Here is a 24,856-nt window from a genome sequence, read left to right as displayed (position 1 = left end):
GCACATCCTTCTTATTTAGATAGTCTTCGTGTTTTATGATGGTTTGACATCCAGCTTAATAGTGTATTACTACCACATTCTGCTCTAGAGTGTGAATTGCAGTTCCTCAGTCAGATCAGTATACAGGAGCAGCTTGTCATACGTGTAGCCCGTGACACCTCATGGCATAGATGATAATGCAGAATTTTTTTCATATGCCACTTTGACTTGTAAGTTGCAGGACAATCCAAAGAAGTAAAAAAATAAATAAATAAAAAATAAAAATTGTGTGTTTTGGCATAAAGGACACAGAAAATATTCACATTTAAGAGGCTCAAATAAGAGAATTTGGACACTGAAAAGGAAGACTCAAAACAATGAATCAATGACCGAAATAATTGGTGATTAATTTAATAATCAATTAATGGTTGCAGCTCTAGATCAGTTGAGAGATCAGATGTCTCTGTTCAGATTCACAATCATTGAGGTCATTTATGGGCTATTAGGGTCCGTGTAAATGTACAAAGTGCCACTTAAAAAAACAAACAAACAAAAACATCAAAATTCACTGTCTTAAGTGTGTAACTACAAACCTAAAGAAAACAAAATGGTTCAAAATCATAACTCTGTCCACCGCCTGTACCAGGGACAAAGCAAACACTTTATCTTGAGATTTACTTAAAAATGTCAAACATTGATTGAATACTTTTATCACATGTAATGCTTATAGTGTCACGCAAGTCTGTTGTGTATAGTAAAGCAAAAACCCATCGATGCATTAGCCTCCCGTCTCTAAAGTAGATCAGCACTGCATATTTGCCCTGAATTCCCGGGAGCCATGGAAATGGCATGCGGATTAGCACTCTCGAGGAAGTCTGAGATTATACCCTTTCACTTAAATTGGTCAGACACATATCTTAATAATCAGCAGTGCAGTGTCTGAGGAGATGCACCACACAGAATGGTACCTTTTATGTTTGAACTGACAGATCTCCTTTTTGCTGTACTGCTCTTGAAGGAGGAATGCAAACCCCCAGGGAAGAGACAGATGGCTCAATTCCAAGTTGTCATAGTACTATATCTAGGCTGTGTGCTACATTTATGATTGGTCGCATGGGGAGCAGGCATCCTCTTCTTGCCAAAGCTGGGACTTGGTGGTGATTAGTTTCTGAACCAGGCAGCTTCACAGTCCAACCAGCTGTGTGTATTCAGGTGTACAGGGAAGCAGCAGGAAAGAAGGGCCTCAACTACAAATGCTGCTGCAGCATGATGAAGGTGCTGAAGGTGCAAGTGAAGATCAAAGGAAAAATGTGTGTGTGTATTCCTAAGATGAAACATAACTCAAAATCTTTGTCAGACATGTTTATCTGGTTTATTTACAGTTACCTTGATATGATTGTATTGGTTTCAGTGGTTTTTCTGAAGATGGAGATGTGGAATGTGTGATCATTAGTTACGTGGGCACTGGGTAAGTAGTTGGAGGGTTGTAAGGGAATACATGCAGGGCTTTCATGTAGCAGTTTATGGACCTACCCAGTGCCCACCTGAGCCAGAGGAAAGCATAGGCTTGTGCCCACCCAGGAGTCTTGGCTTAAATTCCTCCACTGGGCTTTATGGGTTTAGCATTCATTTTCAGTGGTGTCAAAAGTACACACATTTGTTACTTAAGTAGAAGTATAGATACTGCAGTTTAAAAACACTCTGGTAAAAGTTGAAGTATCAACTTGACCTCTTTACTCAAGTAAAAGTGAAAAAGTATGTGCTCCAAAACCTATTTAAAGTATAAAAGTATAAAGTAACCTTAAAAAAAAAAAAAAAAAAGGGGGTAGATGCCACTATATGAATTGAAAGCTTAATTTAAAAACTGATTCGTTCTACATGTGGCCCAAGACCCAAAACCCAAAATTACCCCCCAACACCACCTGCATGAAAATGTTTCAATTCTGGAAGCTCTGAAATGCAATCTGGGACTATTCCAGACAATAAACTGCACTGAGTGCAGCATCCATTTAGTAAAGAAAAAAACAAACAACTTATTCAAATTCATTCCAGTAGTATTCTGCTCTTACAAGGATGCAGCAGTTTTCTAGTTTGGCAGATAGTTCTGGAGGAAATCACTGAAGAAATTAACACATTGAAAATATGGTTTGACCAAAACAAACTGTCATTAAATGAGACAGGGATGAAGTGGAGGTGTAAGAGTCACTAGGTGTTCACAGGAATTATGTATGTTCATTGTTAGTTGCTTTTATATTTTCTGTTGTGTTTCTATTCAGGTTCTTTTTGCCTCTTTCTCTAAAATTGTATATAATAATCATTAGATTATTAATATGTAAACAAAAATAAATTTAAGAAATATTACAATTTGAAAACAAATGCACCCGAACGTGATGAGAGCTGCAATTGCTTAATGCTAACTTTTAACATTAAAAATGCCATAGACATGCTAACGCGTTAGCGTCACTCCCGTTTTTAAGTTATAAAATACATCTATCAACTGTTTCAGAAGACCATAACAGGTTGGTTTAACATAGAAAAGGTAAATAATACTCACAGAAGTATGCTCTTTAGGGTTTTAGCGGCGGAAAATTAAGCGAAAGAAAGAAAGAATAAACAAAGCAATAGGTCGAAGCGTTGCTTCAATCTGTGAACCACTGCTTCGATTGGTTCACGGTTCAAAGCAAAGCCGTGCTGCAGAAAAGTTGATTACAGGCGCACATGACGTGAAATATATATATATATATATACATATATATATATATATATATATATATATACGAGGTCTGTCCATAAAGTATAGGTCCTTTTTATTTTTTCAAAAACTATATGGATTTCATTCATATGTTTTTATGTCAGACATGCTTGAACCCTCGTGCGCATGCGTGAGTTTTTCCACGCCTGTCGGTGACGTCATTCGTCTGTGAGCACTCCTTGTGGGAGGAGTCGTCCAGCCCCTCGTCGGAATTCCTTTGTCTGAGAAGTTGCTGAGAGACTGGCGCTTTGTTTGATCAAAATTTTTTCTAAACCTGTGAGACACATCGAAGTGGACACGGTTCGAAAAATTAAGCTGGTTTTCGGTAAAAATTTTAACAGCTGATGAGAGATTTTGAGGTGATACTGTCGCTTTAAGGACTTCCCACGGTGCGAGACGTCGCGCTGTGCTCTCAGGCGGCGTCATCAGCCTGTTTCAAGCTTAAAACCCCCACATTTCAGGCTCTATTGATCCAGGACGTCGTGAGAGAACAGAGAAGTTTCAGAAGAAGTCGGTTTCAGCATTTTATCCGGATATTCCACTGTTAAAGGAGATTTTTTTAATGAAAGACGTGCGGACGGGTCCGCGCGTCGGGACGCAGCCGACGCAGTGCGGCGGCACAGGAAAAACACCTCCGTGTTGATAACCATTTGTAAAATCCAGGCGGCTTTTGATGGCTTTCAGTGGAGTGAGTATATGAGAAATTGTTTAACAGCTGGACATGTTCCAACTTGTCCTTAAGGCTTCCAACAGAGGTGTTTTTCTTGTGGCGGAGCGTCGCGGCGGCTGCGAGCCGACGCTGCAATCCGCCCGCATATCTTTCATTAAAAAAATCTCATTTAACAGTGGAATATCCGGATAAAATGCTGAAACCGACTTCTTCTGAAACTTCTCTGTTCTCTCACGACGTCCTGGATCAATAGAGCCTGAAATGTGGAGGTTTTAAGCTTGAAACAGGCTGATGACGGCGCCTGAGAGCGCTGCACGACGTCTCGCTCCGTGGGAAGTCCTTAAAGCGACAGTATCACCTCAAAATCTCTCATCAGCTGTTAAAATTTTTACCGAAAAACCAGCTTAATTTTTCGAACCATGTCCACTTCGATGTGTCTCACAGGTTTAGAAAAAATTTTGATCAAACAAAGCGCCAGTCTCTCAGCAGCTTCTCAGACAAAGGAATTCCGACGAGGGGCTGGACGACTCCTCCCACAAGGAGTGCTCACAGGCGAATGACGTCACCGACAGGCGTGGAAAAACTCACGCATGCGCACGAGGGTTCAAGCATGTCTGACGTAAAAACATATGAATGAAATCCATATAGTTTTTGAAAAAAAATAAAAAGGACCTATACTTTATGGACAGCCCTCGTGTGTATATATATATATATATATATATATATATATATATATATATATATATATAAAACATTAAACTGAAACCAAGAGTAACGAGGCTGTTTGTTTTAAAAATGTAAGGAATAGAAAGTAGAGATACTTGTGTGAAAATGTAATGAGTAGAAGTCAGACGTAGGTAGAAAAATAAGTAAAGGAGTAAAGTATAGATACCTAAAAACTGTACTTAAGTACAGTAACAAAGTATTTGTACTTCATTACTTGACACCTCTGTTCATTTTGAAGGAGCCATTATACCTATAAGTGGTACTTGCTGCTCTTGAGATTTTAAATATTTTTCTAAGTACATGTATTATTTTGAGTTTTACAACAGCTTTTAATGGATTACTACAGTAGACTGTGTGTATATATACTGGACAAAGGATGTGTGATCTCACCCATAGGTTTTCTATAGAGACCTGGAACAGCTGATATGAAGCCCGTAGCTGAGCGTCGCCATGTTAGCCGCGCTTCTTCACAGTGAACTTTTTAATGCATAAAGGGGTGGAGCATGGGTGTCTCAGTGTGTGATGAAAGAAGCCTCATCATGTCTTTGTCAATGTATGTCAACCACCTTAGCTAACAGGCTATCCCGTTTGGACCCCCCTCCCCCCCCCCATACAGTTCTCATGGAAGGGAAACTATCTATGGAGAGCAAAACCATTTTTTTTTTGTTGTTGTACACCGCACTGTTTATTTCTGCTCTAACGTTGCACATTTTAACATGTACTTCTATGAAAATAGGCTCTGTTTTGTAGCCAGCCTCAAGAGGCCAGTCAAGGAATTACAACTCTTTCCTCTTCCGGTAGGGCTTTATCTGAGGCAAACCAAGCTTCTTGCATGGTTACAACACCCAGCCAAAAATGCTACTAAGTGGAGTTCAACCATTGCTGCCAAAATTAACTTAGTGTATAACGTACAAATGGCTCTCTTCTGTTTCAGCTATGATTTATAGTTTTTTCATAGCTTGTATTCAAATATATTTTTGTTTATGATTCTTTAACTTTTAAGTTATACTTGAAAACTAGACCTGTATGATATGAGGAAAACCTACAGTGTGCAATATTGCTGTTCAATGTTGATGATAATATGACTTGCAATAAATGAACAAATGTCATTTCAGGCTTTTTCATTTCCCCTGACACATGTCAGTTTAACCAAAACACAAATGTTTAAGTCCTACCTCTTTCCCACTGTTCTCAATGGGAAAAACATTGAGGGCCTGATTTACTAAGTACGAGTGCCATTTGGGCAGTCTGGACTTCAGCATGTTGGGGTGGAGCGTGTACAGACATGTATGTGCCTCATTCCACATAGATAGCTGTGTGTGCTGAGTCTGAAGGATGAGGTACAGCTGTCTCACACACAGGTAGCTGTACACAGTGATGGAACACACAGACAGCTGCCAGCAGAACCCACAACTCTGTGAGCACAGTGCTCACAGACATGGATGCATTGGCCACATAGACCCTGCAATGTGCGTGTGTGTTTTATGTGTGTGGCGTAATTGTAAGTCCCTTCGGGTGCTCCCTTGTTTTTTCACCTGGGGTCACCACAGCAGATCCAAGGTGGATTTGCATGTTAATTTTATGCCTTCTTCCACAATACATGGGATTTTAACCTCAAACCTTCCGCACTGAAACCAAGTGCACTAATTACTTGGCCACCACCCCTGCCTGCTAAATTTCCTTCTGACCTTGATGTGGCATGTGCAAGCATCCCCTATTTGCATGTTCCCTGCCAGAATTTTGCACTCTCATGTGGACAAACCCCAAATTGTAGATTATTAAAGGCAAATGCGCAAAACTGACAATACGTGCTATTTGGCACATTTCACAGATGCAATCCTTGTTGCGCGCTATAAATCAGTATGCGAAAATTTAGCAAATTAGGCCCCAAGTGTCAGAACTTTAGGGTCAAATCCTACCTCTTGTCATGACGTGCAAATAAAATTACTTTTATTTTATTCATTGCATCTTAGGCAGTCTTTTGTAATGTGTTTATTGTGTGTCCTTATATCTGGATGACTGTGGAAAATGTGATTTATTATGCAGCACTACTAACAGTCCATTTGTGTGTGTGTATACGCATGCATGTATGTACATAGTTGCGTAACCACTGCTGAATCTTTACGTTTTGTAAACAAACTGATATAAGCAGTCTATTTCCAGCCCATAATGCACTTCTTCAGTTTCACTCAGTTAACAAGAAAGATGAAGATTGGGGGAAAAAAATGTTAAAGTGAAACTGGTGTTTACTGAATGTTGTTGTATTGAGCTCACGTGTTCCATATCTACATTTATTAATTAACTTTTTTGTGCTGTTGGTGATTAAAAGCCTCAAAACTGCAGTTTTACCCACGCCATCGGGTTTCCTCTGCATTATGCAAGAGCAGTATGCGTTAGTGGCAATATGTCCACCATCTGCTTTACATGACTTTCACATAGGAACTCGGATAGAGTAATGCCAACCAATAAACTGCTTACCAAATGGTCCTTTTCACTACTGTATGTCAGTAGCAGACACTCATTTTTGTCTGTCAGATTGTTGGAATTAGTTGTACTGATAAAGTGTCTATATGATGCACACAAAGTTTTTATAGATATTGAATTTCAGAATGATCAGATGAGAGGTTCCCTAATTATTTTCAAATGGTAAACAGCAACTGTTGCATAAAAAGTATGTTTCATGTTGTTTATTTTGGAAAGTTTGGGATTTAAAACTATACTTCTGTCTACCCCACTCCTGTCCCAAAGGTCGGAAGATAAATGTGAATGGTTGCCTTTTTTTCGGCTTTACTACTGCTTGCAGGAATATGAAGTACTTTGTATTTCAATTAAAATGTGCCATTGAAAAACATGTATCCTTGCACACGTGTGCTCCTTGTTTTCTGTAGGGTAGTAGCAGGTATGTGTGTGTCTGTTTAAAGGCTGTGACTTGTGATTACTAGGATACTGTGCTGGTCCTGGAAACATGCTTAATTGGTACTTACCCTATTGCTGACCTATGACTGGGCACTCACATACTGTATTAGGAGGAACAGTTTCTCAAAGCCTGGTTCTCTCCTGTCTCAGTTTTACATCTTTTCATAAGTTGATAATATTGTTTGTATCAGTGTTTGAGAATGGGAAGGGGGGATGATTTGAGAGACAATGAGCACCATAGCTTCTTTATCCATCTTGGGTTTCACTACCCAGTAATTAATAAAAAATTCTGTCTGGATTTTACCAAATACAGAGATTGACCTCAATTTATACTGCTCTTCCTTTTTCTGTACTTTACATCGTGGGCGTTGCATTGGGCTGTTGCCACTTAATATGCATCATTCAGCATATTAGTTTAAGGGGTGGGACCAAGTGGTTAGTACGCTTGGTTGCAGTGCAGAAGGTTCCCGGTTCAAACCCTGCCCCTGCTACATTTTTCCATGTAATGTGGAGTTGCGTCAGGAAGGGCATCTGGCATAAAACATGTGCCAATGCATCATGCAGATCTACCTGGGATCTGCTGTGGCAACCACGAGTGAAAAATGAGGGAGCAGCCAAAGGGATTTACTTACAGCATATTAGTTTAATTTAAGCTGCGTTTATACATAACAGCGGCAAGGCATGAATGCCACGAAGTATACATTCTTGGACGCTGATCACGAATGTGATGATTTTGGGCAGAGGCGTCAGGTGTCCTCAGGAACTGCTGCAACCTGTTACCACGCATTACGACTAATGGCACGTGTTGCTGGAGAATTAACAGGAACATTACGCACAGTCAAGAATAATGTTCCGCTCTGTTGCTCGCTATTGCGCGTAACGGCGCATTGTTAAGTTCTGTCACATTGTGAATGAGGTGAATTGTCTCCACACACACAGCATATTCATCTAACCATCAGTTGCTGAACAATTCAGATCGCTCCAGTTTGCTCCTCAAAATCCACAGCAGAAGAACTTTGTGACTGCGTGCTTATATGGCCCAAGCAGAGGGTCACCCCTTTGAGTCTGGTCTGCTTGAGGTTTCTTTCTCAGAGGGAGTTTTTCCCTTACCACTGTTGCTCTGGGGGTTGGTAAGGTTAGACCTTATCTGTGTGAAGCGCTTTGAGGCAACTCTGTTGTGATTTGGCGCTATATAAATGAAAATAAATTGAAATTAAATTGAAATTGAAATGCTTAGTTGGGCTCTGTGCCGTGGAGTGGCACAGAGAGGAGGAGGAGACGGGGAGAGCCAGATGTGTGGCTCCACATGGCTCTCGTCTCGCTCATTTTCCCAAACATCAGGCACATGCAACAGGTGGAACACCTGCAGGAGCGCACTGAGGAGCATTGAAACAAAACTTTTAGCCGACTTGGCATCACTGTCCTTCTTCAGCATACTGCAGCAATGAAACTGAATGTGGTACAGCAGGGTTTAATTGTGCACATGTCAGAGAAGAACGCTGTCACGCTCTATTAAGGATCACCACTAATCAAGCCGGATCAACACGCTCAGTTGCGACCTCCATGACATGAGGCGAAATGAGGGTGGTGTGTGACATTGGTGGAAGATTTTTTTTGACAGCTAAAAACATGCTCCACGAAAATCACGAATATCACGCACCAACACGCACTACTAAGAAACCTATTCAGATGCGTTAAGTCACATTAAGAATGTCAGGAATGTGCCAAGAATGATGCAAATATGACATTTGTGATGCGTCTTGCCTATGTGTAAATGCACCATAACATCCAGTGTTCATGTGACTTGGCCATGCATGAAAATCTCTTTTCTGAGCATGCTGAATGTATGAAAGTAAACCATTAGCTAGTAAATAATCATCAAAGTGTCCTATTGTTCCACTTATCTAAAAATATAATGGCTACTTGTAAACCCCAAGCTGTATGTTCATGTGACTTAAATCTAGATAACAATTGCAGGTGGTTGGGAGGTCAATAAGCAGCCATTAGGTCTTTATGGCTCTTTCATTTGTATGGTAACATACGAGGTCTGTGAGAAAACTATCTGACCTTTTTATTTTTTTCAAAAACTATATGGATTTGAATCATGTGCACTTGCATCAGACAAGCTTGAACCTTCGTGCGCATGCCTGAGTTTTTCCACGCCTGTCGGTTGCGTCATTCGCCTGTGGGCAGGCTTTGAGTCAGCACTGGTCCACCCCTCCCGTCGGATTTCTTTTGTCTGAGAACTTGCTGAGAGGCTGCCGCTTTGCTCCATGAATTTTTTTTCAGAAACTGTTAGAGACAGCCATTTGGAAACCATTCGAAAGATTCAGATGGATTTCGGTGAAGATTCTGTCGGCGTCACATGATTTAAGGACTGTTAAAACCTTTTTAAAGACAGCCCACAGCGGCGGAGGGCGCGCGGCGCTCCGAGCGGCCATCGACAGGCTGGAACAACCAGATCATTTCTAAACTGAACGCTGTGTTGATCCGGGACGTCGTGTGACTACCACAGAAATGGCAAGAGAGCTGGATATAGCACTTTTGTGGCACATTCCACTGTTACAGGAGATTTTGTAATGAAAGACGTGCGGAGGATTTCATGCATCGGCACAGAGCTGTTCATTGCGCGCAACAAAAAAAACACCTCCGTGTTGGAAACCATTCAGAAGATTCAGATGGCTTTTGATGGCTTTTCAGTCGAGTGAGTATCCGAGAAATTGTTTAACAGCTGGGCATGTTCCAACTTGTCCTGTGAGACTTCCAACACGGAGGTGTTGTTTGTCCAGCGGCTGTGAGCGGCTGCGTCCTGACGTGCGAATCCGTCCGCACGTCTTTCATTACAAAATCTCCTTTAACAGTGGAATGTGCCAATGAAGTGCTGATCCCAACCTCTTCTGAAACTTCTCTGCTAATCACACAACGTCCTGCATCAACAGAGCCTTAAATTTGGAAGTGATCTGCTCGTTCCAGCCTGTCGATGGCCGCTCGGGGTGTGGTGCGCCCTCCGCCGCCGTGGGCCGTTTTAATCCAGTTTTAATGGTCCTTAATCCGTGTGATACCGACAGAATCTTCACCGAAATCCATCTGAATCTTTCGAATGGTTTCCAACTGGCTGTCTCTAACAGTTTCTGAAAAAAAAATTCATGGAGCAAAGCGGCAGCCTCTCAGCCATTTCCCTGACAATAAAAATCCGACGAGGGGGGTGGACCAGTGCTCACTCAAAGCCTGCCCACAGGCAAATGACGCAACCGACAGGCGTGAAAAAACTTGCGCATGCTCACGAAGGTTCAAGCTTGTCTGATGCAAGCGCACCTTATTCAAATCCATATAGTTTTTGAAAAAAATAAAAAGGTCGGATACTTTTCTCACAGACCTCGTACAAGCTGCAAATCACTTCTTGGGTATACAAGCTATATGAAGGGATTCATTTACCCGCATTATTCTTGTTTAGAATGTGTATGGTGGCAGATGTAAAACACCCTTAAAAATTCTGTCAGTGCAACTGCCAAAAACTAGGAAGACTTAGTGCTTGTTTGCACTGATTTAATCGAGCACTGTTGACCTGAATTCTGTGACTGTAATGGGGTTTTAAGGGCCACAAAGAAATGCAGCCATGGGCCCCATGGTCACTATAATCTGCCCCTGACCACAACTCTGTATGAAAATGTTCATGTCCACCTACCACACAGACTATCATAAGGAGTTTAGACAGTCTGAGTGAGATACAAAGTCACTGACAGGCTGCAGTGCAGAGTGTGAACCAGCACTAAAAGCACAATAGTTGTTTTTAAGCTGTAGTGCTGTTTAGGATTTTTTTTTTTTTTTTTTAATAGGGTTATCGACTTCCCATGTGGATAATTGAAATTGTCACAAATAGGCCACTGTGGCTAACAGTTTTTAATCCCCAGAGAGAACACTGGTTAATGTAAAAATGTATTTTTCACACTTCATCAACTTTTTTTTTTTTTGTTAACTGTTCCAACGGCCCTTGTGTCTAAAGACCCTGGTCAGTGGCTCACTGGTAACTTGCGTTTTAGAGCTGTTGTAGTGGACAATACACAGAATGTTCTTCATGTCTAAAGATTACCTGGCCACTGAGCACTTTTCTTCCTCTTGGTTAAATGGTGAAATATCTGGTTGCTTGAATCGATAGAATGAACCAGTAGTTGTATTTGAGATAAGTGAAGGTGGCCACTTAAAAACGCAGGCTTTTGAAATGAATCTATTACAGACCGAAAAAGAAAAAAGGTCACCATTTCAGGCCCACCCATGCCCCATTCTCTTTGGACAGCTAAAGCTGAACCAGGAAGGCATTCTGGCATAAAAACCTGTGCCCAGTCAACAATGTGGATCCATAATTGATCCACTGTGGCCACCACAAGCAGAACAGGAGAAGCTTTGCCTTCATGGCTTGAATGTCAGCCAATTATGTATGTGTGACTTCAAAAAGTATCCACGCTGTTGCCATTATGGCCCATTTTTATGCATTACTTCCTTGGTAACTTTGAGGTCATTATTAGGATACTGGATCAGCTATAGTGTAATTACTACACTGCCTGTTGTTGAATCCTTCACATATGTTGTCTGTAAAGTTGGTAATTTATTAAACATTATTTTTATTACATTACATTTTGCATTATTATTATTATTTCTCAGTGAGCCACAATGATGTCACCTGAATATACAAATTGAATTTTAGCAGTTAGAAAGTTGTGTGTGGGGGGGGGGGGGGGGGGTGCAGAAAGTAACTTCTTTTTTGCTCATAATTATTATTCTCTTTCAGGTATGCAATGGCCCTGTACAACCAGCATGTCTGCCCTGTGAATAACTGGTATGTTGCTCAATGCAATCGGTGTACTAAATGGCACATAAGCTCATTTGTACTCAGGTGTCACTTAAATGGTCAAAAGAGAGAATACCAAATGAAAACATTGTAAATCATGTGGACATTTCTAGTGCTTCTAAACCCATGTGGTATCAGTAAGTGTTTTTTTTTTTAAGCGAGGTCTTTGCCATTTAAACACAAAAGCGAGTTTGTCAACCAGCAGATCTACTATTTCAGTGTTTCTCTGCCTCTTTAGCTTAAACAAAATAGTCTGGTTGTGGTCCCACAATATGGCAGCTGAATGATGTACTGTACTTATTTTGAATTCCTGCATGTGCTTAAATTCAATTTATTTCATTTATATAGCGCCAAATCACAACAAAGCTGCCTCAAGGCGTTTCACACAAGTAAGGTCTAACCTTACTAACCCCTTTACTTTAGTTGACCTATGAAAAATGTATTGCAGGTATTGTAATTGTATGTAACAAGACAAAATTGTTTATAGGAAATTGAAATTTGTTTATACTTTTTTACATCCTCCAAGGATGTGATAAAATCATTGGAGTTTATTTATTTATTCATTTGCCTGGCTGTTAGCAGGATTACGTCAAAACTACTGCAGAGATTTTGATGAAGTTTTCACCACAAATAGATATTGGGCCTATGGAAGACACCATTAAATTTTGGAGGTGATCTGGATTCTGGCTCAAGATTTCACTTTATATAGGCTTTGAAGGATTATGTCAAACTACTAAACAGATTCTCACCAAATTTGCACCATACATAGATATTAGGGCATGGAAGACTCCACTGAATTTTGGAGGTGATCTGGATCTGGATTGGTGGACGTCAAAAATCTCTGTTGGCTCTTTTGTGAATTGTTCCACTGTGATTGAAGTTGGGCTGTTATTTTATCAGTATTCATCTAAATGTGTTTTGGGTAACATTGAGCTGTTTTGTGTGTATACATGGTGTTCCAGGTTATACAACCAGTCATGTGAAGAGGAACTATATTTGCAGAGTGGACCAACTTTGTGCTGCACTCTGGACAATGTACCTCTCATCAGGTTTGTGAGCTCCCCACCCTAAACCTAGCTCTACCTCAGTCTCATTGTACTTTGTGCCTGACTGTTAAAAACAGGAACAGTGTTCCATTGTTGTTGCTGACCCCTGTCACAACATTGTTGATAGAAAGTAAATGTGCTTGAAGGAGACAGTTACATGAGAGAGTCTGCATTCTGAAAATAGCTTGGGTCTGAAATATCCTGTCTGGCACTGTGGCATTTGGGTTGAGAGGCATAGCATGGGTCTGTGTTTATCCATATAAACACACACACTCCATTTTCTATTTGGGGGGAAGGATGACACCCTTCCCGTTTGTTTGTTTATTTGTTTTTAACTCTCATGAAGTCTTGCTGCAAAATAAGAGCTGTTGTTTACTGAAAAAGCTGAAGAAAAATGTAGTATTTTTGTCTAATCACAGAGATACCTAGAAATAATATGTGACTGACTTCTCAGATTGCTATATTGTGAAATCCTTATGTTGCAAATGTAATCTTGGCTAATGTAGCATTGTTGCTGTTGTAATAATCCACAGGGAAGACTTGGTGCAAGAGATGTACCTGTTTTGTAGTCACCAAGGAGCTTAATGACTTTGTCTCTACTCATCTGTCATGTTTATATATTTATTTTAAATGAAATATGCTTTAAATATTGTTTTGTCCACAAAGCAGGGAAAACATGTTTATGATCTGATTGGATCCAGGTGGTAATGCTTATTTTTGTAAATATTGTGAAGTATTTTTGACATTTTGGAGAGCTTTGTGTTCAAAGGCACTTGTTAAAGGTTTTGTTTGTAAATATTCTACATTGTTTGAGTCATTTGAACGATATGAAAAATCCAAAATTATGAGTCTGCTGTGTTTTGGGCTTTTGTTTATGCACAGAGGAATGTCAGCTGAGCAGGCTTTGGTTTTGTAGGCAGTGGGAGCACAGGAACAGACGGCTTGTGTCGGTCGGCTGTCTCCGGCTCTCTCCCCCTACAAACACTTCCCACTCCTAGGAGAGAGGCAGTGCATATTCGGTGAAAGTTCAAAGGTTAAATCATGGGATGAGAGAAAACAATCTCAACCCTCTAAGTGTCTGTTTCAAAAAAAGTAGGAGTGGCATGGTAGTGTCACTGTGTCTCTTGATTTATAGAATTCCTGTGATTTATTATTGTATGTTGTCTTTTACAGTAAATGTGGAACTTTCCCTCCTGAAAGCTGCTTTTTCAGTCTCATTTGCAGCACGGGCTCATTCATGGGTAAGAAATTGCACTTACAAAATACTGTAATCGTGGATGCTATCTTTCCCAATCTTTGTGTTGTGAGATAACGCACTACGAAAAAAATATTTTTTTTTGAGTGGATAAATAAGTTTAAGTCCCACTCTTCACTATCAACTGTAAAATCATAATTTTGTCCTTTGTGTTTCCTTATTAGTAGGTGCTAGGGATGGGTTCCCAAACCTGGGACTAAACAGGCCCCGGGGGTAAATCATTAAACAAAGGAGTATTTATAAGTGCCACCCCTTAACTGTACTGCTTTCGGTACTGGAGAAATAAAGGACATAAATTTATTATTGCTATGTAGTGGAGAGCTCACTCTGTGCCTTTTTCACTGGCACCTGTGTGTGTACAGAGAGCAAAGCCAGCTGTTCTTGTCGGCCTGTCTGTCTGTCTCTCGCTCTCTCTGGTGTTCTATCACAAGCAATGATGACAGAGAGAATTAAATGCTCAAAAGTGTGGGTGTACTTGATTAATTTAAATTGTATATAGAAAATAAAGCAATGTTGAGTCTGTTTTTAATTTAATAATCCCCCCCCTCCAAAAAGTGTCAATAAGAATGCCGTTCAAGTACTAAATCAGTAAGCAGTACCATCATGAGTAATAATACCGTTAAACTCTTAACTATACCCATCCCTAGTAGGCACCAAATGTTGCTTTTTTTGAACAGTAGTTTTAATGTTCTGGGTAAAATGGGAGCAGAGTGTTCAGTTTACACCCTGTGCACACTGTGTATCCATACTGACTTACATCTAGCTGAAACCTTGCATGTGGTAATTTGAAAAGAAGGCCAAAGTAAAAATGTCAGATTTTGACTGATAATGGTGCCTCGAAATGTACATAAATATGTATTTAGGCATACAATTACAAATTATCTATGTACATGGGTAACATCAATGACATAAGGAATGAGGTTCCACGGTTTGTTTGTTAGCAGGATGGGGGTACTTCTGGCTGCCCTAATCTGGTTAATGTTTCCCAGGTGTTGTTTAGATGTGTACTCTGCACGTGTGGGTGATTGTGTATGAGAATTTTTTGTGTCCTATTTTTGTTTTCATTACGAGGCACCATGCCTTTAGCAGTTCTTTAAAACCTGCATGTTTGTCTGACTCTTGTTCCATGTTGCACTGAAGAGGAGATCCAAGTTGTTACATGTGTATTTGCCCATTTGGAGAGGCAAAGACCCCACATATACTGTGCATCACTTGACATAGATTATTGCTGTTCAACTGACATTCTGCTCAGGTAGCAGTGAACGTCTACCCTGTTTCTTACCAGTAGTTTTGGTAAACACTGTCTTTTGAACCTTAAAAAGGCTGTCTGTTGACACATGTTTGGTGAGAGTGGAGAGGACTGGCTAAAATGCATTTAATTTACTGTGAAATGCAACAAACAAACAAAAAGTTGACAAATGGTTCACAATTTGGTAAACAAATGAAGACAGCAAGCTATTCGGCACCCTGGAACTTAAGTTCAGCAAAAACAACATTATTGATTTGTATCCTCCTCTGGTGTCACCATTGCTCAACTATGTCTGACTCAGGTTAACCAGCCTTTTATATGCAATTCTGTTGCAAGCTTCTCAGACACAGTAGTTGTATACAGAGTGATGCTCTTTTTACCTCTTGCACAGAGCACCTGAAATTAAGCTATTAAGTAAAGCCCAACTGATATATCGCTTGGCTAGTAATATCAGCTGATACGAGCCTTTCATAAACATCTGTATCAGCATCATTTTTGCCAGTTATGAAAACTTTTATTTTTACAGAATAAATGTTCCAGGAAAAAAACTGCCTCCTGGAAATCGTGTCATTACAGAGTTTGTCCAACAGCTATTTATTGTTAATCTCAGGGTCTTGCTGGGTTAGACCTGCTTGTAATTGTCCTGCCCGAAAGTATATTAAGTTGATATGGTGACATGCCTCACAACAGTGAATGTCTGCATTCAGCTCCTTAGCCTTTTTATTTGTGTCTTACTGTGTGAATTAGTCCTGTAAGGTTCACTCCTGTGTGGTATAATGTGGACCAAACTTTGCTTATTCCTCTCATTGTTTTTCTAATCCCCACTTTTACTCCATTGTGTGTGCATGCCGTTCTTCACAGAAAGAAGTGATGATACAGCAGTGTGTCTGGGTAGAATTCAAATCCTTTTGTGGGAGCAGCAGTTACATAATTTTGAAGTTTTATGTGCCTGTGACTTCTATATGTGCATGTATAGGGTAGAATAGTCTTTATTGTCATTGTACTCTGGGAGGGTATAACGAAATTAGGGGTGCTCCTGCAGAGCTGCTGTATGCCACAAAAATGTTTAAGAGCAAGAAGAACAAGATCACAGGGGAAGAAGGTGTTCTCTTAAAACACACTTGAAGAGTGTAGATATATTATACATTATTATCACTTTACTGAGGCGTTGCTAGGCCAGTAGCGTAGATTACATCAACGCTACCTGGCTATACCCACCCGCAGTAGTGAACGAGTATCAGCATACCCGCCCGCTGTGTGTAAACAAATTACGTCATAGTTGGGCGCGCAGCCCAGCAACTGTCCACAGAGGAAAAGATGAAAAGGTGAGAAGTGTGTGTTGGTCCCAATATGGATAGTCCGGATGATTTTCTTATGGCTAGCATGACAATGAACAGCAGCCAAAGCAGCCAGCTTGATGAGGACGCCCTGCCGAATTTGGAGAGCAGCGCACCCCAGCCGACACGACAAAAGTTAAAGTGAGCCAACTTTTTATGTCCGCGTTTGCTGGGTGTCGTGCATTTTGAAATTACATTAAATATTGTTAATGTGATTCCACGTGTTGTGTATCTCAGTAAGTGATAATAATGCAAATAACATTCTGTTGTCGTGCGGTATGCGTTTTCTGAGTCCCTCCGTCCATGCCGTCGCCCGCAATGACAGATATTGCTTGTAGAGAATGCCTCTGGAAAATGTTTTTCACTGCCAAATATTTCAGAATAACTGACACTGCCAAAGGCTATACTTGGGTAATTTCAATGATGGAAAAGTAATCTGAATGGGGGTAGAGTTGCAGCCAGACAGTCTGCAGTAATCGGACAGATGCCATAATCTAATGCAATAACCTGTCTCTTTCACGATGTGTTGATATGTTATTGCAATCATAAATGAATACAACAACTCTGGGGCCTAATTTTTTACTAAGCATGTACATTGTGGTTTTTCCATGCTAGTAATAGTCACAAGAAAGAAAGTAGCTCACATGTCTTCATGATATAAACAGAAATGATGTTGGAGAATATTTTTTTCCCTTAATTTTATGAGATCATTCAATAAAATGATTTACCATGTTAAATGGAGGGATATTTTTAAAAATGCATTAAATTGTTAATTTCATGTGTGATATATTGATAAGGTGTGTTTAACCTAAGTCATCGTTATAGTAAACTACTTTGCATAAGGTCTCTTTTTTTGAGGAGTCTAGAAACAGGACACCTTCACGTCAGCATGCTTCTACTTTTTTTCTACTTCATTTACCTTGTGGGTTGCACTTTGCATAGTAGTATCCATCACACAGTCAGTTTTTTTTTTATAAGAATATCTACCATCGTGATGTGGGTAGATCTAATGAGATGGTGGTAATGAGAGTGTTGAATCAGTACCACAGGGCCTCCCAGCCACAGCAAGCACTACAGTTACCAAGGGAGAGGGCACATATTACAAAGGGACCAGTATCCACTTCTGCCAGGAGACAAAGACTATGGGGAACGCAGTCCAGCCACCACAAAAAGAGGTGCACTTAACCACCGTGCCTGCTGTAGCAGACAGGCCCTGTGAACATGATATGCAATCACAGATCCAGAGCCAATGGGAGGGTGTTCCCCAGTTCTTGGTGCCAAGCTTGCACCCGCACTAACCATCAAGATTGTGACCCCCCCCCCCCCCACACACACACACACACACACACACACGCTCGGCCCCACCCCATTGCTGGAGAATGCTTTGTATAGGAAAGTATATTTAAGAATGTGTAGTCACTCCTGTTGAAGTGTTTGGTTGTGATATGTGGTTTGCCATAAAGACAGGCAAGGTGTTGGCATTTAGCCAGAGATGTCCAAACTCATCCAATAACTGACTAGAAAAGACAAGGTTTTAGTTTTGCATACCCCCACCCTCAGTTGTGCATTAGTTCTGTTCACAACTTAGCTCTCTTAAATCCTGACTTGTCAGAGAGGTTGTAACAGACTTAAGACAGTAGCTCAATCTCTAGGATGATGTACAGCAGGGGGGTTTCTAAACCCGGAAATGGGGGCACTTTGCCCCGTTGTTTTGGTTGCGCGCCCCCTTGCCAAAATGCCGATTTTAGTTTTAATTTTTTTTAACCATTATTCCTAGCATACAGCCTTCCCCTCTGCGATTAATTCTTCCAGAAATACATAACATTGATACCAGGAAATAGCTAGCCCATTTGTAATAAACATTTTTTTTTTCCAAAAATACCACATATGTGGCAAAATGACAGTAAGAATGCATAAACATGTCCTATTTCATGCAGCTTCCACACTCTGGTACAAAAATCAACGTGTGATGTTCCTGTGTTTTTTTTCTGATGACCATTTTAGGATAAATGAACCTGTTCCTCTTCACTCATCTCTGTGTGGTGTTGGAGTGAACAGACACACACAGCTCTCTCTGTCTCACTTTCTCAGCTGCAGTTGGTCTCAAATTTCAAAGTTGAACAAAGAGGAAAAAGTCTGAGAAACAGCAGTGATTAAAAGAATAAATCCTCCAGTGTCCATAACTGCACATTGCGTGTGTTGACGGCGTGGTTTAAAACGACTGCTGCACGGGGAGGAGGGGGCGGGAGGAGGAGGATAATAATTTTTAACATCTATTTTTAACATTATTTGTGACCTATGCGTAACATCAAATTACATGAAATATGACATTTACATTGTATTTAACATAAATTGGCATATGTTGTAGCTCTTACTACACTGTAGTAGTAGTAGATGGTTTTAGTGTTAGGACACCGGTGTTGCCGACCGAACAGTCCTCTCTAAAAATTGGTCCGCCCTGCCTTCACTGCGCATACGTCTGAGACTGACTGAGTCTGACTCTCTTCACCCAAAGAGATCAAAGGGCAGAATGTGATTATTAACCATCAGATGACAAATTAAAACCTCTTAAATCATTCTAAAGTCAGTTTTAAGCATAAACAAGGCGATAATCTGTGAATCGCTACTGACGCTCTGAAATGATGTAGGTGCAGCAGCAGCATGTTGGACTGAGACATGCTGCTGTGGCACTCTGATTGGTCCCCCATATTATATTATGAAATAATGCTGAATTTATGTGGAAATGATTGTTGTACAAAAGCTTCTGATATCTGTCACTGAGACAGATGATGACTGGAGAGCAGTTTTAAGCAGGAATAAGATGATAATCAGTGAATTGCTGCTGACACTCAGCTATGACACTGCTGATGCTCCAAAATGACGCATGCACAGTGAAAGCAGGGTGGACCGATTTTTAGGGGGGACCGTTCAGTCGACGACACAGTTGTCCTGAAAGAAAAAAAAAACAAATTTTCCTTGTCCACACGGTAAAGGCATGATAACATTGTGTTGAGTGATGACATAATCGAAAACAAGTTTAAATGGTCATGATTGGAGGAAAAGGATGAACTCGGACATTATTTCTTTTTATTCACCTCTTTTTGCTCTGTATGCACCACTCTGCTTTTAATCATTGGTGATTGATCTCTGCTCTCTTCCACAGCATGTCTTTTTCCTGATTCTCTCCCCTCAGCCCCAACCAGTCCCAGCAGAAGACTGCCCCTCCCTGAGCCTGGTTCTGCTGGAGGTTTCTTCCTGTTAAAAGGGAGTTTTCCTTCCCACTGTCGCCAAGTGCTTGCTCATAGGGGGTCGTTTTGACCGTTGGGGTTTTTCTGTAATTATTGTATGGCTTTTGCCTTACAATATAAAGCACCTTGGGGCGACTGTTTGTTGTGATTTGGCGCTATATAAATAAAATTGATTTGATTTGATATTTCTCAGACTACATGAGGAAACTGAATGCTTTTGGTGTAGGCTTCATCAGGAAAACATTTCCTCTGTCACCATGACAAAACGGTGGAAAAACAGTTTTCATAAAGTCTGTGCAATCAACACAGTGATGTGACTCGCCACAAAGAAGGCTATCAATGGTTAGTTCTTTGTAAAAATTGATTCTTGAGAAAATATTATTTCCTGAATTTCTTCTGTTCATGAAGTGGTGGTTTTCCTCTTGACACTGGGTTTTTGATTGTGAAGGTTCAGTGATGTTCTGTGTCTGTAATAACTTGCCCATATGAGTTACTTGCCCTTACCTACTGAGTCACTATACTGGTCCTTCAAGAAGCCTCCAAATGCCCCAATTTGACATCAAATTTTCAAGTGCTCCTTGTCACAGAAGGGTATTGCACCATCCCCCCACTCGGTTGCTTTGGTCCTTCGCATCTGGTCCCTTTTTGCTGTATTTTCCTAGGAAGAAAAAAAAAACCCTGTACAGGTCAAGACATAAGGTTGTCTTTGCTGTGTGCCTTTATGGTAGAGCCCCCAACCGCTTTCCCTCTTCCATAAAGCTATCAAAGCTCCAGCCACGACAAGTAAGCACAGAGAAACCAAGCAGCCACCCCAAAATCAGTCGGGTCCACAGCATTTTAGCAATACTCCAGCCACAGCCAATCAGCCTGTTCACCATCATCTGTCTCACATACAGTACTTCTGCCTTCAGTTTAATCTTACGCAGGACTTGACTTGACCCCCACCCGTGTGTCTTGCTCATGTTCTCGCTGTTTCCTCCTCTGATTCCTGCTTCTGTAGTATTGAAATGTGTCTTCCTGTAATACTCAGTCAGCTTCCGAGAAATCTTGTGTGTTTTTTGGCAAAATAAAGTGTGGGAGTGTTTGCATTAAATTGAAACCAGGCACTGTGAAAAAACAAGCGCATGTGTGGTACTTTTCCAGAATAAACAGCAATCAGTCTGTTTCAACCAGAAGCCTTTGTGAGGGCACTTAATTCATAGGCGCACTGACTTTTAAGTACTTTATATGCTGACTAACATTCTATAACTGAATCTTCCACACTGTGTTTCTCTCGATTTTCCTGTAGTTATGGTGATTGTGCTGCTCCGCTATGCCCACGTTATTGAGAAGCACCAAAACTGTGTTCTCAACACCGCGAGTCTCTCCACGGGCTGGATCTGTGCTGCTGGGCTTGTCATGGTCGGAAACTTTCAGGTACACTACAAAGAATGCTCAGGGTTTAGCTTTATTTGCACTATTAAACACATTATGAGAGGTACATCCAAACTTACAATAATGGACAAAGAATAGGTACAGAATAAGGCAAATAACACTGTTTGTAATATTAAAAAAAATGTGGGGCAAGTGGGGGCGTCAGAATATGTTTTCACTGGGAAATATAAACCAGAGCTACATTGCTGTGTGGAGTTTGAGGGTAAATATGCTGTCGCACACGTTAACACTGAATGCATTAAAGGCTTATTAGTACTTCACTGATGCAGACTTATACACTACTTTTGGTAGTTTGGTGTTAAAATGTCAGCAGCAAGTGAAGAATTCAAAAGTGATTTTCTTTCCTGTACATGTCTGTTCGTTTTGGAAAGAATTTCCTCAAGTTTAAATATTTAGAACTCTGGCTGGATGCCTAGACTGTGTGTGTGTGTGTGTGTGTGTGTGTGTGGTGTGTGTGTGTGTGTGTGTGTGTGTGTGTGTGTGTGTGTGTGTGTGTGTGTGTGTGTGTGGCTTTAATGAGACCTCCTTGACTTTTTTTTTCCTCTTCCTGACAGACTCATTGTCGCTCGGGTTTCAGATATAAAGCTAGATGCTGGTTTAATCCCTCTGTTTTAGAAGCTTATTGAACATCCGCACATGTCATTTTTGTTTTTGAGCCACAAGTGTATGTAGCTGGAACCATTTTTAAATCATAAAAGTAAATGTAAAGTATGATTACCTTCCTTTCCTGGTTGTCACTGGCTTTCAGCTAGTTATCGTGTTAACGAAGGGTGCAAATTGAACTTTGAAGCGCAGGCACAAGCACACTGAAAGTTGGTCAAAAACAGTTTAAACATCAAAAAGGAAGCAAAATCCTGGGTATAAAAAATTAACGAGTCCATCATGTGAAGCCCAAGATCAGCTGGGCAGAAGGGCAGGGCAGAGAAGAACCAGGGCAAATGAGACAAGATAGACAACATTTTAATCTGGTAAATGGTGAAACGAAACCAGGAGCTTGAACAGTGAGGTCAACTAATCAGTGGAGGAGTATGCCTAATCAGCAGAATGAGCAGTCCCCGTGTAAACACTAAAGAAGTCAAAGTGACATGGCCACACCCAGGAACACATAGAGACAGAGTGACAGGGGTGGAAATCAAACTGAAGTTCAACTGCAAGTGCAGAATAACATAAGCTCAAATCAATTTTATTTATATAGCGCCAAATCACAACAAACAGTTGCCCCAAGGCGCTTTATATTGTAAGTCAAAAGCCATACAATAATTACAGAAAAACCCCAACGGTCAAAACGACCCCCTATGAGAAAGCACTTGGCGACAGTGGGAAGGAAAACTCCCTTTTAACAGGAAGAAACCTCCAGCAGAACCAGGCTCAGGGAGGGGCAGTCTTCTGCTGGGACTGGTTGGGGCTGAGGGGAGAGAATCAGGAAAAAGACATGCTGTGGAAGAGAGCAGAGGTCAATCACTAATGATTAAATGCAGAGTGGTGCATACAGAGCAAAACGAGAAAGAAACACTCAGTACATCATGGGAACCCCCCAGCAGTCTAAGTGTATAGCAGCATAACTAAGGGATGGTTCAGGGTCACCTGATCCAGCCCTAACTATAAGCTTTAGCAAAAAGGAAAGTTTTAAGCCTAATCTTAAAAGTAGAGAGGTTGTCTGTCTCCCTGATCCGAATTGGAAGCTGGTTCCACAGGAGAGGAGCCTGAAAGCTGAAGGCTCTGCCTCCCATTCTACTCTTACAAACCCTAGGAACTACAAGTAAGCCTGCAGTCTGAGAGCGAAGCGCTCTGTTGGGGTGATATGGTACTATGAGGTCCCTAAGATAAGATGGGACCTGATTATTCAAAACCTTATAAGTAAGAAGAAGAATTTTAAATTCTATTCTAGAATTAACAGGAAGCCAATGAAGAGATGCCATTATGGGTGAAAGACAAACGCATAACACGAACAACTGGCAAAAATTAAAAAACAAAACACATGAAGACGTACATAAGGCCAGTGCACAAAATGGAAGCGGAACTCAAAAATGGCTTACGTATAACAAGAACAGTGATCAAAAACCCACAACAATTAACAAACAGCACAAAATTGGGACAAGGGGCGGATTGTAACATAGCATAACAATAAAATTGCTGATACTTGAAATTAGGTTTGTGTCAATTCATTTGAAATAATTTGAGTTCTCTCCCCCATTGCAGGTATTTTAGGTATTATTTATCTTGGAAGTTGTACCTGACAGAAAATGCCCTAAATTGCACCTTTTTCCAATATTATCAGTTCTTTAATTTAGAATTATTTTGCATTGGTTTAGAGTGCTTTTTATTATTAGGATTATTTGAGTTTAAGTACTTTGATTCCTGGGAAACCCTAAAAAAATTATTATAGTGATTATTATAAAAACAAAACAACCAAACTTGTGATTTCTCTGTATACATGTTGCACTGGGGTATAAGTCGCAGGATCTCTGAGTCTAATAAAAAAAAAATCAGTAAATCATGTTTAGGGATGGTATCGGGAACCAGTTCTTTTCGAGAATTGTTAAGAAATGATTCAATTCACCGACATCGATAGCCTTTTTCCTTAACGATTCCCTATCAGTCCTTCAGAGCGACCCTTGTTTTTGAAGGTGTTTGTCGGGAAAATGATCATTTCTTTACATTGATTACAGACCCTGCAGCAGGTCTGTAATCAACCGCTTCTGTAACGGCTCCGCTTTGAAGCTTGAACCAACGAAACAGTGCTCCGATCCGCTGCTTCGTTGGTTCTCTGCTTCACTACTTTTCGGAAGTGGAAAAAGACCCTTTCTTAACCCCTCTCTAAGCCATTAAAATATGTCAATTATGGGTCACGTTTGTGCGGATTAAAGTAAAGCCCCTTTCACACCCGGGCTGCTTCGAGTTGCGTCGGGTGTAGTCATGACGACACCACATGGAAGCAACCCAGTGCCGAGACGATGCAGCGTGACGCCACAATAGCATGAGGGACACAAAGGAGCCAAAAAGTAAATGTTTAATTTTTTTTCTGTCCTGTGCTCGACGCAGAAATTAAGTGGTTTCAGCGCAAGTCAGAGCAACAGGACGGTACTCAACGTAACTTAAAGCCACACCCTCACAAAACAACGTTACCCGACGCCAATTTATGATTCCTGCTGTGTTCCATTGTTCCTGAAGTATAAATCACGCAGGATTGTTTTTATACCATGTACACAATGCAGTGAGACTACACACTCAAAAAAGAGCACAGAAAAAAAAAATGCTGATTGCAGCTGCTGCAGCTCCAGCTCCTTGCTCTTGTCTCACAAAAGTGTTTAAATAAAATCCATAAAAGTCCTGCTCACAGACTGATTGCCAGAGACAGGACATGTCCACATCCAGTAAAAAGTCCGGACATCTCCAGT

General features: G+C 40.7%; 1 protein-coding gene across 1 annotated transcript in view; it reads left to right on the top strand.

The window, feature by feature from the left end:
* Positions 1–24,856, top strand: part of zgc:154058 (uncharacterized protein LOC795538 homolog) — a 47,662-nt gene that overhangs the window by 8,739 nt on the left and 14,067 nt on the right. Inside the window, 4 exon segments of the mRNA XM_034184276.1 lie at positions 11,830–11,877; positions 12,852–12,938; positions 14,109–14,176; positions 21,313–21,440. Of these exon segments, the coding sequence (XP_034040167.1) occupies positions 11,830–11,877; positions 12,852–12,938; positions 14,109–14,176; positions 21,313–21,440 (331 nt within the window).

The sequence above is a fragment of the Thalassophryne amazonica genome, chromosome 13 (assembly GCF_902500255.1).
Source record: "Thalassophryne amazonica chromosome 13, fThaAma1.1, whole genome shotgun sequence".
Classification (NCBI taxonomy): domain Eukaryota; kingdom Metazoa; phylum Chordata; class Actinopteri; order Batrachoidiformes; family Batrachoididae; genus Thalassophryne; species Thalassophryne amazonica.
Note: the sequence above shows the minus strand (reverse complement) of the source record. Positions and strands in the feature narration are given on the sequence as shown.